This window comes from Lutjanus erythropterus, chromosome 10, assembly GCF_056507025.1.
Source record: "Lutjanus erythropterus isolate fLutEry1 chromosome 10, fLutEry1.hap2, whole genome shotgun sequence".
NCBI classification, from domain to species: domain Eukaryota; kingdom Metazoa; phylum Chordata; class Actinopteri; order Lutjaniformes; family Lutjanidae; genus Lutjanus; species Lutjanus erythropterus.
In genome coordinates, this window is record NC_139326.1 from 29,819,853 (window position 1) to 29,833,246 (window position 13,394).

General features: G+C 38.2%; 2 protein-coding genes across 2 annotated transcripts in view; both read right to left on the minus strand.

Moving 5' to 3' along the window:
• Nucleotides 1–515: 515 nt before the first annotated feature.
• On the minus strand, nt 516–3,994 carry LOC146320666 (uncharacterized). Its single transcript, XM_084729603.1, has 6 exons — nt 3,824–3,994; nt 2,292–2,434; nt 2,122–2,186; nt 1,274–1,411; nt 1,000–1,098; nt 516–854 (listed from the first exon to the last, which is right to left on the minus strand). The coding sequence occupies exons 1-6, from the start codon at nt 3,926–3,928 to the stop codon at nt 811–813; spliced, it is 594 nt and encodes a 197-aa protein (XP_084585729.1). The 5' UTR covers nt 3,929–3,994; the 3' UTR covers nt 516–810.
• Nucleotides 3,995–8,490: 4,496 nt separating this feature from the next.
• The window catches only part of ssbp2a (single stranded DNA binding protein 2a), an 84,121-nt gene continuing 79,217 nt past the window's right edge, over nt 8,491–13,394 (minus strand). The window contains exons 12-17 of the mRNA XM_084728999.1: nt 12,505–12,559; nt 12,341–12,411; nt 12,110–12,188; nt 11,939–11,967; nt 11,745–11,843; nt 8,491–9,906 (exon numbers count right to left, since the gene is read on the minus strand). Of these exons, the coding sequence (XP_084585125.1) occupies nt 9,877–9,906; nt 11,745–11,843; nt 11,939–11,967; nt 12,110–12,188; nt 12,341–12,411; nt 12,505–12,559 (363 nt within the window). The 3' untranslated portion in view covers nt 8,491–9,876. The remainder of the gene's footprint in view (nt 9,907–11,744; nt 11,844–11,938; nt 11,968–12,109; nt 12,189–12,340; nt 12,412–12,504; nt 12,560–13,394) is intronic.

Consider the following 13,394-nt stretch of genomic DNA (forward strand, 5'->3'; position numbering starts at 1 on the left):
TTATTTGGACCTGGTAGTGTTGGGTATTTTCTCTAAATAACTTTTATTTTTCAGTAATGCATTTCATTCGTGGCACCCCCTAATTTTATTTCCATGGAGAGTTTTTAAAGGAAACCAAACCTTTTACGGAAGAAGAGAAATTTGAAATTATACTGAAAAATCCATATAAATAGCCTTTATTTTTATATCCACTTTCCTGAATCAGTAGTTGTGTGTGCTAGAATTCTGATTACTTACTTACCTAGAATTTGCTGACACCAGTCTCCTTACCAAACCTTGTGAATTTAGCGAACTCAAACTGCACTATACAATTGTCAGATTCTCCAGGTTTATACAACGTGCAACCTGGAACACAGCAGTATGACATTTAGGCCTCCCACCCTGAGAGTGTGAATACAGTGAGTATATGCCAAGAGCCGAAAAGTACAAAAATATTGCATTTATGCAAAATAGGAGCATGCAAACATACAGGGTTGCCTTTTGTTAAGTTTTATATGCAGAAAAAACGAGAGACATTTCAGTGGTATCCATCATGATTTATGAATCTGACAGTAAATGTGAAATCAGTCTATTCAGTGGTCTCTAATACAGCAGTCTACTGAAAATATCAAGTTTGGCATGGTGACTAGCTTCAGCAGCTAAGTAGCTCTTTCCAGAGACAAACTTTAAAAAGCTATAATCCCTATAGTTTCACATAAAACTCTCCTGCATGATGGAAAAAAAAAATCTATCAAGACATCTGTGATACACATAAGCAAACTTTCATTTCAGCATAGATTTGAGGTTTAGTCCCTTCAGCATGTGTTTTATCTATTGTTCTTCCTCTACTGCATCGTTGGCATCAGGGCACAGGTCTGAAACAGAGGCAGGGAAACAAGTTACACACTGTTATTGTTTTGTGTGTGTGCGTGTGTGTGTGTGTGTGTGTGTGTGTGTGTGTGTGTGTGTGTGTGTGTGTGTGAGCAGTTGTTAAGACAGAGAGAAACCACCACTTCTCACCTGTGTTTCCTGCAAAGTGGAATTCTGATGGGAAGTCGAGGCACGTGGCCTGTTCCTTGAACACTTCCAGGTGAGCAGCATCCAGTGTCCCAGTTTTTGCTGCAGGGCAGATGGGAGGGGGAGAAGTTTATGTAAACTAGTTAAAACATGTATGAAATAAATAATCACCTCAAAATGCTTTTAAACGCACAGGCACACAGACGCTATGACTCATCGCCTCATTATTTGTAATTTTGGTTTTACACAGCGGTGCACAGAAGAGCTGTGAACTCACTGAAGAGATAGAGGTTTCTGGCTTTTCTGGTTTCTCCATTTTTGCCCTCTGACACTGAGGTGTCTGTCCAGAGGATGCAGTCAGGACAGGTCTCCAGATGATTCCCAACATGCTCATGAGTGGTGGAGTTGAAGTAAACTATTAGATATAAGCAGAAGATTAACATATTGTACTTGGAGTATTTCTGATAATTGTGGGTTAAAGAGACAGCTCACCCAGACACCAAAAATACATTGTTTCCCTCTTACCTGTAGTCTTCTTCTTTTTTTTTTTTATCCTTTTAGGTTGTTTTGGCATAAGCTGTTGAGTTTTGGAGTTATTAGCCACAGATATGTCTGACCTCTCTACTATATAATTTATCTAGACAGCACTCGGCTTTTGGTGCCTAAAGTGTCAAAAAAAAAAAAAAATACATTTGAAAAACTCAGTAGCTATATCTCTTTCCAGAAATCATGTCCTTGTTACTCAAGATAATCCACAGACCTCATGAGCAATTTCATGAAGGAACTACTTTCTTTGTACTGAACTACACCTGCACTAGCTAGCTCACTGGTGCTAACACTACAGCTCAGCTGAGGAGGACACCTTTAATGTTTATATCCCGTGCTGATGCTATTATGTGTATCTTTATTCAACTAAAATTAAACTTTTAAATACTTTTTTTTATCAGTTGTCTCTCCAATTTTTGACTGTGTGGGGTGGGGGGATGTCAACTTTTTTAATCTTCTAAAGAGGGGAAAGCCAGAAAAACTTTGAGAACCACTGATCTAGATGGACAACGTATTTCTGATTTTGGGGTGAACTGTCTTTTTAATGTAGTAAAGTATAAAGTACCATAATTTACATACATATCGCCTTGGTGGAGTTTCCTGTGGAAGTGGTATTAACATGCCCATGGTAACATTTTCCATTCCTTGTAAGGAGAGGTGAAATAAAAACTGCAGTAAGTATCACCAGTTACATTATGAGCTAGTTGCCTTAAAGGTATTATAACATTCTAAGTATAGTAAACACTTACGCTCTGTCTCCATAGCGAAGGGACATATCATCACTATCGGGTATCGGTGAAAGTTCGATCCAGGAGCTGTTGATAGCTTGAAGTTCCTTCATGAGCTCTTGATTGTCTGATGTTGCAACATGGAAAATCCATTTTCCAAAAACCTGGACACAGAGACACACAATTAATATTCATATTTCTAGCAAATTTAAAAATTCTTAGTGAAGACATTTTGGAGCACAGATTTAACGATCCTATAATGTTTTGTGGAAATCTAGTTTGACAAAAGATGAAAAGATGCACATTGTTAGTCCAACCTTTCAATTCCTCTTAATAAACTTTGCTAACCACTCTTTGGGAGTGATGTTTCAAACTGAGAAAATACAAAAGGAAGTATATATATATATATATTTTATGGGGATTTTATGCCTTTAATTTGATAGGACAGGAAGATATGACAGAAAAAGGGGAGAGAGAGTCAGGAAATGACATGCAGCAAAGAGCCACAGGCAAGAGTCAAATCCATGGTCACTGCAGAGGACTCAGCCTCTGTATGTGGGACAAATGCTCTGTGAACTGAGCTAACAGGCCACCATTGAATTTGGTTGTCAGTTTGTCATGTTTGTCAGTGCAACTGAAGAGTTGTTGGCTCAGTTTAACATCTTCAGTTCACTGCTTGTTGTTTTCTCGAATACAACTGAATTAATATCAAGTTTATTTGACAAGAAAAAAATTATCTTTTCAAATTCAGTCAACGTAAAAGTTTATGGGAACCCGGACACTAACTTTTTTGAGTTAAAATAAATAGTTTATTTTTACAGTTTGTGAATATTTAGTCACCTTGATTTGTTCTTGTTGGTGTGTTCAGTTGCTTTTGGGAAACAACATTTGAGATGTGAGAAGTTGGCTGTTAAATGCAAAACTCATATAATCCTTACTCTTATTGATTTTTTACATCACCAACAGCAAAAAAAAAACCCCTTTAGTTCTGCTACAATGAGGGATACTCGATTGTGAAATTCTGAGCCGTTATGATGACTGTCACTTTGAATGTCACCCTGTTTGTCGGTTGCAGTCAACAAGGTGAACGTTGTCCAGACAATAACTTGGTGCATCTCTACAGACAATAATAAATTAGAATCATTGTAGGTTAAGATTACTTTGAAATGTAGTCAGTTTCTGAATACAAATTACATGACAACTTTTCTGTCTGTTTTTTTATGTAGGTCATATAGAGGCATCTCTATTATATTGAGAGAATTATTTCTTAACCAGTTAAAAACTCCTTCCAAAAGCTTTAAAGATGTAATCAGAAATATGATACTTGACAGTATAACTATAATCTAATTACACATTTGGCAGATGTAATCTTGGCTGATTAGAGCTATTTATTTTTTGCCATCTGATTACATAATCCTTATTACATTTAATCTGTCACCATCCCACCCTGATTATAGTAAGGTTACGTTTAATCATGGAAAACCACTGGTGTGGCCTTTTAAAAAATTTGATTCTTCTTTATCCTGAATGTAAATACTGAGGACTGAACGTACCCGGCTTCGATCCTCCAGAGGTTTGGTCAGCTCTTCACAGTCTGGATCAGACGCTGCAGTCAGGGAAGAGAGGGCCAGCAAAGCTAAACAAAACTTAACAGACATGGCTAGAAGTCAAATGACCACAGTAAGAACTGGACAGCTCTACTCTGTGAAGACCGGCAGAGGGAACTTACATAAATACCGGAGAGAGTTTGGGTGGGGGTTGAGTGAGGACATGGCAGGTGGGCGGACTACAGCGTGTTTTTGTGTTTACAGAGGTTACACAATCCCGCCATTTCACAGAGAACAAAGAGTACATGTGCAGAGATATCTCTGGTTCCACTGCAGGAGACACACTATGTTTGCAGGTTACTCTTCTATTTGGTTTCCTGATGCAAAAGATACAGTAACAATAAATGTTTCATAGGTGGTAAATGTTTATTGCATGTGTTTGTGTGTGAGAGACTATTTTTTGATGCTCTATCATAGTGTAATACAAGAGAAATACTGTGGTCATCTTTGTGGTTCTGTTTACTGTTGTGCTGGATGAATTATTCTTTCTGTGGGTGATCGTAATCACACTGTTTCTGTGTGTGTTTGAGGATAGAAAGAGCGTGAGATCACATAGTCTAAGGTGTGGATGTGTAAAATAATCTACAGTATAAATGTGGTTGCACATGGAGTTTACAGGCAGTGAAATATAACTAAATACATAAATAAGATTTGCAGTGCTGCTGTGTCGTTCAGTAAAGCGTCACATTAAAACTGTCCGAGTTCATTTCTTTTGAACTCTCTGACTTCTAAGTCTTCTGCTGCTAAGTATAATAATGTAGCAAGTAGATTGTGACTACAGATATACGGGCTCTTCTTTCACTGAGTGGACTTCTAAAGCTGGAAGAAGTTCAATCCTCGACTGTCTTCCAGCCACAGTGTAAATCAATTTGTGAAAAGGCTGCTACCTCACCAATTCCCCCGACTACCGTGATTTGTGCTCCAACAATGAAAATGAACCCCGTAAAACATCGGGCAACAAGTGCTCTGTTCCAGGAAGGTGGTGTCTTCCTGAATAGACCTTACTTAAAGGAATAGTTCCACATTTTGGTAAATATGCTTATTTGCTTTCTGGTGAGAGATAAATCAGAAGTTGATATGACTCTCTTGTCTATAGGCTAAATGCAAAGCTATAACAAGCAGCCAGCAGGGGTGAGCTAACACCAGTAAACACATTTTTCTCAAATGGTAATTTGAGTCAATTGTATTCCTACTTTAGTATTGATTTTCAGATAGATTTACACTGTTACCGTTAGCTTAGCTTGTTTTATCATAATGACTGGAATTGGGTAACAGCCTGGATCCATCTAAACCAGGGTTTTTCCTGCCTCCATCAAATTTTGCACTGTCTCCAGCTCTCAAGTGGATTTTCGTCTGTTTGTATTTCTGCAATTGGCACTGCAACAGCATGGTGGCAGCATGGAGCAGTATCGCAATCTGCACAGTGCTGGAAGAGGCTCTGCTAAAACTGCCAATGAGGAAGACCTTGATTCTTCATGGCTGTTCAACATATACCACACCACATTTTGCAAGAGGAGAAAGATCACCACGTTGGTGGTAATAAGGGAGGGGCCTTGACTTTCTCCAACCACATTCATCAGACAGTAGCAGGACAAACCTGGATAGATCACTTTCACTTTACCTACCCACACTGATCTGGCCAATTTCAGGATTATCCTGGCAACCTCCTGGTCACAAGCCCAACTCTCTGGACCGCTGCTCCCAGAGTTCTGTCACACAGTGGGTGGCAGCCATGACAGCGCCAGTAATCCTGGAATTAAACTCAGCTGCAAAACCTCTCTTTGGCTTGATCACAGTCAGTCTTTGTTCTTAAATGTTGTCACACTGGAGACACTGCTGCGCTGTACAATAGCGAGCCGACTGAACCACAGCACACAACTTGGAGAGACATAACTCGTGATAACACTAAATTGTCTACAAACACATTCAAATCCACCCTGATGTGACTGCGTTCATGTCCGTATACACATAATGAAAAGAGCTGACACTTGGACTAAGGGAAGAGAAGCTTTATACTAGCATATTCAAAACCCATGAAATACTTCTCTGTGTATTTACAAAAACATAATACAAGAATAAAAAAGAGAAAATGAACACATCACAAATGGAGTCCCACATACTGCCACAAAACAGAAAAACATGATCCAATTTACAAATGCATCTTCTTATACTCCCACTTATGGCTTCAATCTAACACAAAAACAAAATAAAATATCTCTGTTCAGTTGTGATGGTGCGTCATCAGTCCATCCCTCCCTTTTTGCAATATTTCTCTCCAGGTTTTTCTTTAAATAATAATAATATCAAATACACATACAAGACAGAGGAGCTACATTTGTGAGCTGTACACTTTGCAGTAAGGGAGGGGAAAGGAGAATGTTCACAGGCATATCGACCTTTTTGTACATGATGATAATACATCTTGGGCAGTGAAAAAAGTTGAAAACATTGATTAAAAACAAGCTTATTTTAGCTTCCTGTACCAACCAAACCTTCACATCACACTGAGATCACAGTTTATCCGGATGACAATAAAGTATGAGTGACCAAAGTGGCTTTATAAGCTTGTGTCTTGCAGTTTACCGTCCATACTGGTCATCTGATTTCTCGCTCTCATTTTAGCATTGAGAGAATATTGGCCGTCGTGGCTCCAGCACACAGAATGAGTAATCATTTTTGAAGGAAGGTTTAGAGAGAGGCCTCAGCAAACAAAACCAACAACCACTGGAAAAAAAAAAGAGAAACTCATCATTTCAACTGTCTTCACTAATCAAACTCGATCCCCTCAGTTTTGAAATGAACTAAAACAAGTTTTTGCAAACTTATAATCTTTTGTTGAGATAATTTATTTTTCTTCTTTAAAGAAACTTGAATTTTTGAGTTTTATGAACTAAAAAATATGTGTTTAAAAAATGATTCACAATGAGATGTAAAACCAATTTGTCATTATTTGGGTACTTGAAAATTAATTGGTTGATATTGAAAATAAGTTATTAACCAATATTTACTTTCAGTTGAATGAATTTATTCAATTTTTGAAATATTTTCTTCTCTTCTAAAACTCTTATATTACATATTATATTATATTATATTACGTTGAGAAAGAAAGTTTATGTCAAAACTTTAGAGTCTGAGTTTCCCAACCTGTAATCCTTTGTTGAAATGATGTGAAAAACAAAACAAAACAAAACAAAACAAAAAATTTTGAGTCTGCAAGTCTTAGGGAAAAAAATAATTTCGAAAAGAAGAAAAGTAAATTATCTCAACACAAGATTATGATTCATGAAAAACTTATTTTAGTTAATTCAAAGTTTTGTTTGAGTTTGACTTAAACTCAGCCAGGTGGCTTGAAAGATTTCTCAACTTGTTGTTCTTTACAGTGAAATAACATGATAACCTTTGAAAGTTTACTGTCCCCTTTTGTTAGATAACAAAAAATTCAATTATCTTTTGTTGACCCCATTGAAACTCAGTATACCACTCATACCAGAGTCTTACAGTTTGAATCGCTGAATGCATCACTCAATCATGAAGAAAACTTTCAGCCTGTATTACTGAATATTAACCTTTATGCAAAACCTCCTCTCCAGTCGTATCCTGACTACTCTCTCCAGTTAAGTTACAGTTACCATAGTAATTGATCTGATCTGATTGAAAGTGAGACTCTGTAACTTTTGGAAGAAGAAATAACTAATTATTCCTCTTACAAACAGAAAGTTAAATTCATAAGCAATAAAGCTCACCATTGCTCAACTGACCTTTCTTAAGTCCTGCCCCTTTTTACTCTGTTTCCTGTACTTAAGATACTTCATGTGCTAGTCTCGTCTATGTTGAAAAGAAAAACACATTTTGATAAAAATAAAGCTAGATAGGGTATTTCTTCTTAATCTTGCCTCCAATTTTTCCAAGTGGCCACTTGTGGTATTGCAGTGGAAAATTCCTCTGCAGCCCAAATAGTATTTTCCCCCATAACCCATCATTATAAAAGAGATGTGTGTAAAACTGCTGACAGGACCTCTCAAACTGAAAACAAGCTTGATTATGACTCTTTTATTATGAATGTTTGATTCATGGAGTTTCTTTCATTTGTTCGAGCCACGAAAAGTGATTTAAAAATTTGTGATGTCATCACAATGTCGATGTTTTGCTTACATTAATTAACCTAAGATGTGACTATATACTGTATGTATATGGCTTTTACAGGTCCACCAGCAACATCTTTTAAACATCTTCAACATTTGGTTTTCTTTTCAACACAGAAGACGCAAGCACATGGCATATCTAATTAGAGGAAACAGGAGAGGGCAAAGTTGACCGAGGTACCAAGCTTGTTCACCGGCTTCTACAGCTTTATTTGCTCTGGTATGACCAGCAGATTTTGGTTGCTAAACGTTAGCTAATGTTAGCAAACTTCAGCTAGATAGTATTCTATAATGATGCCACAAACTAAGCAACTTCACTTTGCTGCTGTAGCACAATATGTTTTAGCATTTACCATTATGTTGCAGTTGTTAGTGTTAAAAAGTTACATAGTCTCCCTTTAAAGGACCAGTGTACAGGATTAAGGCCGTAACCACACATGCCCGAATTTGTGTCTTCACTTCTCGTAGAGTTTAACTTTGGTGAACTTTGCTGTTGGTTGAGGCTACACCTTTGCCCTCTCAAAGTCGGTCATTCACTTTGGCAGACGATGACCACTCCCCTACATTCGTGTATATGTGACTGGGCTCTTAGTGGTATTTAAAAGTGAAATTTGAGAGTGCAAACAGTTTACCTCACCCTCCCCTTCCAAGTATGTAGGGAAACAACTGTATGGTGACCATGAAACTTGGACTCGGCTGTATTCAGAGCAAGTGTTGGATTCATCCGTTCTGGGCTACTGAAGAAACATGGTGACACAACACTGCAGCCTCAGTGTTGGTGTCCTCTTTCGATATAAATGGCTCATTCAAGGATAACAATAAGACAGGTTTTCAGATGATTATACACTATTGAAAACATACATTATGAATATTATATCCCAATTCTGCCAATAAATTGCCATAAATCTGACACACACAGCTGTATTTTTCCTCAATAACCATTCAATGCGACTTTCAGGTTGTGCTGAAGCCTTTCTGAAAATCATGACTGAAGTCTGAACAATGAGCGGACTTTGATCTGCACTTCATTTGCCTCATCTTGCCTTGCAAATTTGTGACACAGGTGAGGCAGAGGGAGTGGATCTCACATTTTCCACATTTGTCGCTGAGTTTGGGGAAAAAGAAACTTTGACTCATAGTATTAAACGTAAAACACAATGTTAGTGGTCTTAAATTTTTTAGAAAATCACAAAATTTGAAAAGACTTCAAATTATTAGATAAATAAAATGTCGGCACAAGCTTGAGGCTTGGTGAGATGTCTTCGTGATGTCTCTCCAATTCTCTTCCAGTAATGGAGAGAGTAATTTGCTGAGAAAAGACAAAAGATGTTCCACATGACAACCAGTTAGATTAAATTTCGTCATTGATCAAAAAGTGTCTATATCGCTTTAAATCCTTGAAAATGAAAACTTTAGGATAAATAGGATTCTGGCCTTTTGATTTTGGGCATGAATGTTTTGGGGTGTGATATGATGCAAAAGGCGGAGACATCTGTCTGTGACTGGAGTGTGTGCACAGTCTCATACACACTGTATGCAAATATACAAAGAGTCCTCCTCCGGGTTGATTCAATTTGGTTCCTTTGTACAGTGTCATAGTTGCAGAGGAAGAACTGATGAATGTAGCAGAATCACCACTTAGAACGGGGAAGAAACAGAGAGAAGAGACGTGGACAGAAACAATGGAGGGGATGGGTTGGGGGCTTGTAGAAGGACGGAGCCTAGGGCGACTGTCCTGACTAGGCAGGTGGTGTTGGAGGAAGAGTCACTGGCCTAGATGACGTCACATCCTGTCTCTGCTTTTCACCGATCCACACCAGCTTACTGAGCGACTGAGCGAACGTGCTTCCAGAGCCTTCACACGCTCATCGTCATGTTCGGAGAATACTGTGGAGATAAAATGGGGAGAAATATGTATGTTGAGCAAGTGTGAAAAAAAGATTATTTTATCTTGGATACGATAAAGTTGAAATCAGTCAATTGATTCTTAGTTAAAGGGTAAATCTGACATTTTTAAACCTTTTCAGACGCCCCTTTCCAACAGGGAGCTGAAGCTGTTAAATCGCTCTCATCAAAGCCAAACTCCTTTGAAACAGACTAATTTTTCATTGTAGAACACAGAAGTTGCTGGTCTAATGCTGCCTGTATCGGTCAGTTTGTGTTATTTTGTGACTTTGGTGTTTTAAAACATTAGTTCACACCTGAAATAACCCTTTGTAGGTGATCTACTGGACCAGTTTCAAACATCTTTATACCTGTTAGTCATTAAGTCCCCAAAGTCTATTAAAAAAAGGACCCAGGTTTACAAAGCACAAGAATTACCCTTTAGGGCTGGTTTATTCACCAGTGGTCAGACTCACATTAAACCAAAGTACAACACCCAAGTCTGCAATGACAGAAATATTAAGTCAAACAAGACCAGATGACAAGGTCCAAGACAATGGTACCAAATGTTCTTTATCTGGCTTGTCTTCAGCTAATGAGGGGATCAGATGGTCCATTCTTACAAAAGCATATTAAATATGGTTATTTGATGTCACCATACAGAACCAGCTCTCACTGTATACAGAACACTAACACATGAATTAGAAATCCCTCCAAAATTCTCTGAATGAATTCAAATTATTTGACTAGAATCTAGGCTCTTGAAACCTTCTCAATGTGCATTTTTTGATTTTGATTTCTTCCCAGAGTTAGATGAGAATATTGATACCAATCTGCACAGTGAATATGAAGTTTCTGCTAGCAGCCGCTCAGCTTAGCTGAGTCTTCTGGCTCGGCTCAGGATGTAACAAATTCTACCCACCAGCGCCTCTAAAGCTCACTAATAAACATCTTATATGTTACTGATTTAATTCTAAGTGACTTCCTGGAGTAATGTTGTCACAGTAAGATTTCAAGGCAACCAGTGGAGACTCCAGGACGTTACTGCTCCCAGCCAAGAAATAATTCAGCACATACACACTCCATAAAGCTACAATTTGTTGTTTATACACTTTGGTATACAAGATATAACAATTTACTTTGTAAACTTATGGGGTGCCAGTAAGTGGAATTTTTCTTTGCACTGAGCCATGCTAGCTGTTTCCAAGTCTTTCTGTTTAGCTAAGCTAAGGCTCCTGGCTATATCCTCATATTCATCTTACAGATTTAAGACTGGTATCAATCTTCTCCGTTAACTCTCTGCAAGGAAGCATATTACATTTATTTCCTACAATGTCAAACTACTCTTTTAAAAGCATTAACATTTTGTGAACCCATTTTAACAGACAACGTTTTTGCTGTAACTTATCAATATGAAGTAAATGTTGATTGCACAGTGTAATGACTATAGAATAATGACACCATTTGCATCTCCTCTCTTATTTCCAAAGTGGTGTTGATCATTTCTTTACAGACCAGACTCTGAGCAAAAGGAAATTGGTTTTGTATTTAAGTGTGTTACCCCATCAGATAGTGTGCCCTGTAGTGGTTGATGGGTACGCTATGGTTACGTGTAACACAGTAAGGTAAAAGGGAATGCATAGCGATGGGGAAAAAGATTTCAATCTGACAACATCTGTTGTCTTTACCACTGAGGCAGCAATAGTACCACTTGGAAACATTAGTGGAGTAAAAAGTTGTCCGTTTACACTTTAATTTAAATAGTTATGGTATTGAATTTTGAGCACCAAACATCTAAGATCCCATTAATCAACCCATGCAGTAGATGACAGTGGGCTTACACTTTCATTCTGAAAAGGGTTTAGGAAGTTTCCTCCCATTTCTCCATCCTCCCTCGGGGTCCCGGGCTGGTTACTCATACTTAGGTTACCAGGGGAGTTCTGTGAAAAAGGTAATTGTATGCCATTAAAGTTACAAATACCAGACGTGCAGCACAATTGCAAGCTGGAGTTTCAAAGTATATATCTTCTCTTACCTTAGGGAGACTGTCCATGTCACCTGACCCTGAGAGCGGGAAGACAAGTATGACAATTACCACCACTGAATGAATGTTGGCTTAAATTATTTGACAAATTAAAGGAAAAAAAAACATAACCAGAGCTTAAGTCAATGCAGCACATAGTGTACTAGTTACTTATTGCTGTACCTAATGATCCATTCATATGATGGGGCTCCATTCCAGCCATTCCCCCTAAGGGGCCATCGCCACCTGCACCCATAGGGAACTGAAGAGAACATACACAGGAGACAATGATATACCTGTAGCAACATTTACCATTAAAAAACAACTAAACAAGACACCCACACACAAACTCTATAACCATCTGCTCTTCAGCAAACTCAGACACAGCAATATACAGAGAGAAAAATATCTCACGTTCGGTCGGCTTCCACCTGGAGGGACTGTGTTTATCATAGTGTACATGTTGTCACCAGAGTTGGTTGAGTCTGATAGAACAAACGGAGAAACAACAAGAAGATGAAAAAGTATAGTATGTATAAACACACACAAACACACAAATATGCATACACTGAGCTTACCTGCTGGACTTGGCATTATTGGGGTCCCTGGTGGCCCCCCTCCTCCTGGAGGTCCCTGAAATTACAGTTTTGGTTTCCATTAAATGCTTTCATTAAATAATGAATACAGCCTTTACAGAAAGTGAACAGCAACAGTTTAAAGGAGCGACATGTAAAATATGACCCCCTGTCAAAGCTAACTCTAAATATATAGGGGGCAGCATAACACCACTGCTCACTATACTTCAGTGAAGGTGCTAAGTTACTTTCCACCACTCTGCAATGTCACTGGTCAAATTTTATGAATGTGTCGTGTTTTAGTCAGGGTTAGGATTAGTGGAAAGCAGTTCTTTCTCCGGCCTCTTTTTGGAACAAATCTCAAAAGTTGACAGCAGTGTGTTTCTGGAGAATTGTTTTTGCTCCTGTAGAGTTTGAAATGTGTTTTAAAAACAATCTTGTCTTATTTCGGTAAAAGAGAGAAATTTTATGTCAGAAGTTGTGCAGTTTATTACAAACAGTGGGTGTAAGTGTTACTGACGTTTTGTGGTTTTATTTTGTGTCAGACTAAAAAAGCTAACAGAGCTTATAAAAGTAGCAACCATATCCCAGCTGAAAGTACAGGCGGATCAGCCTTGGCCTCCTGAGGCACAAAGTGGTATTATAAGACAGGATGGACTGAGGCTAGCTGGTTAGCATGCTAACTTCAGTAGATAACGCTGCAACACAATACACACGTCTTCTTCTTCACATTATATTGAGCTTGTAGTGCTATTTATCCATCTAGATTGTTTCGGTGTGAGTTAAAGAGTTTTGGAGAAATCAAACACAGAGATGTCTGCCTTCTCTAGAATATAATGGAACTTGATGGCACCTGTGGGGTTCAAACACCAAAAAAATACATTTGAAAAATT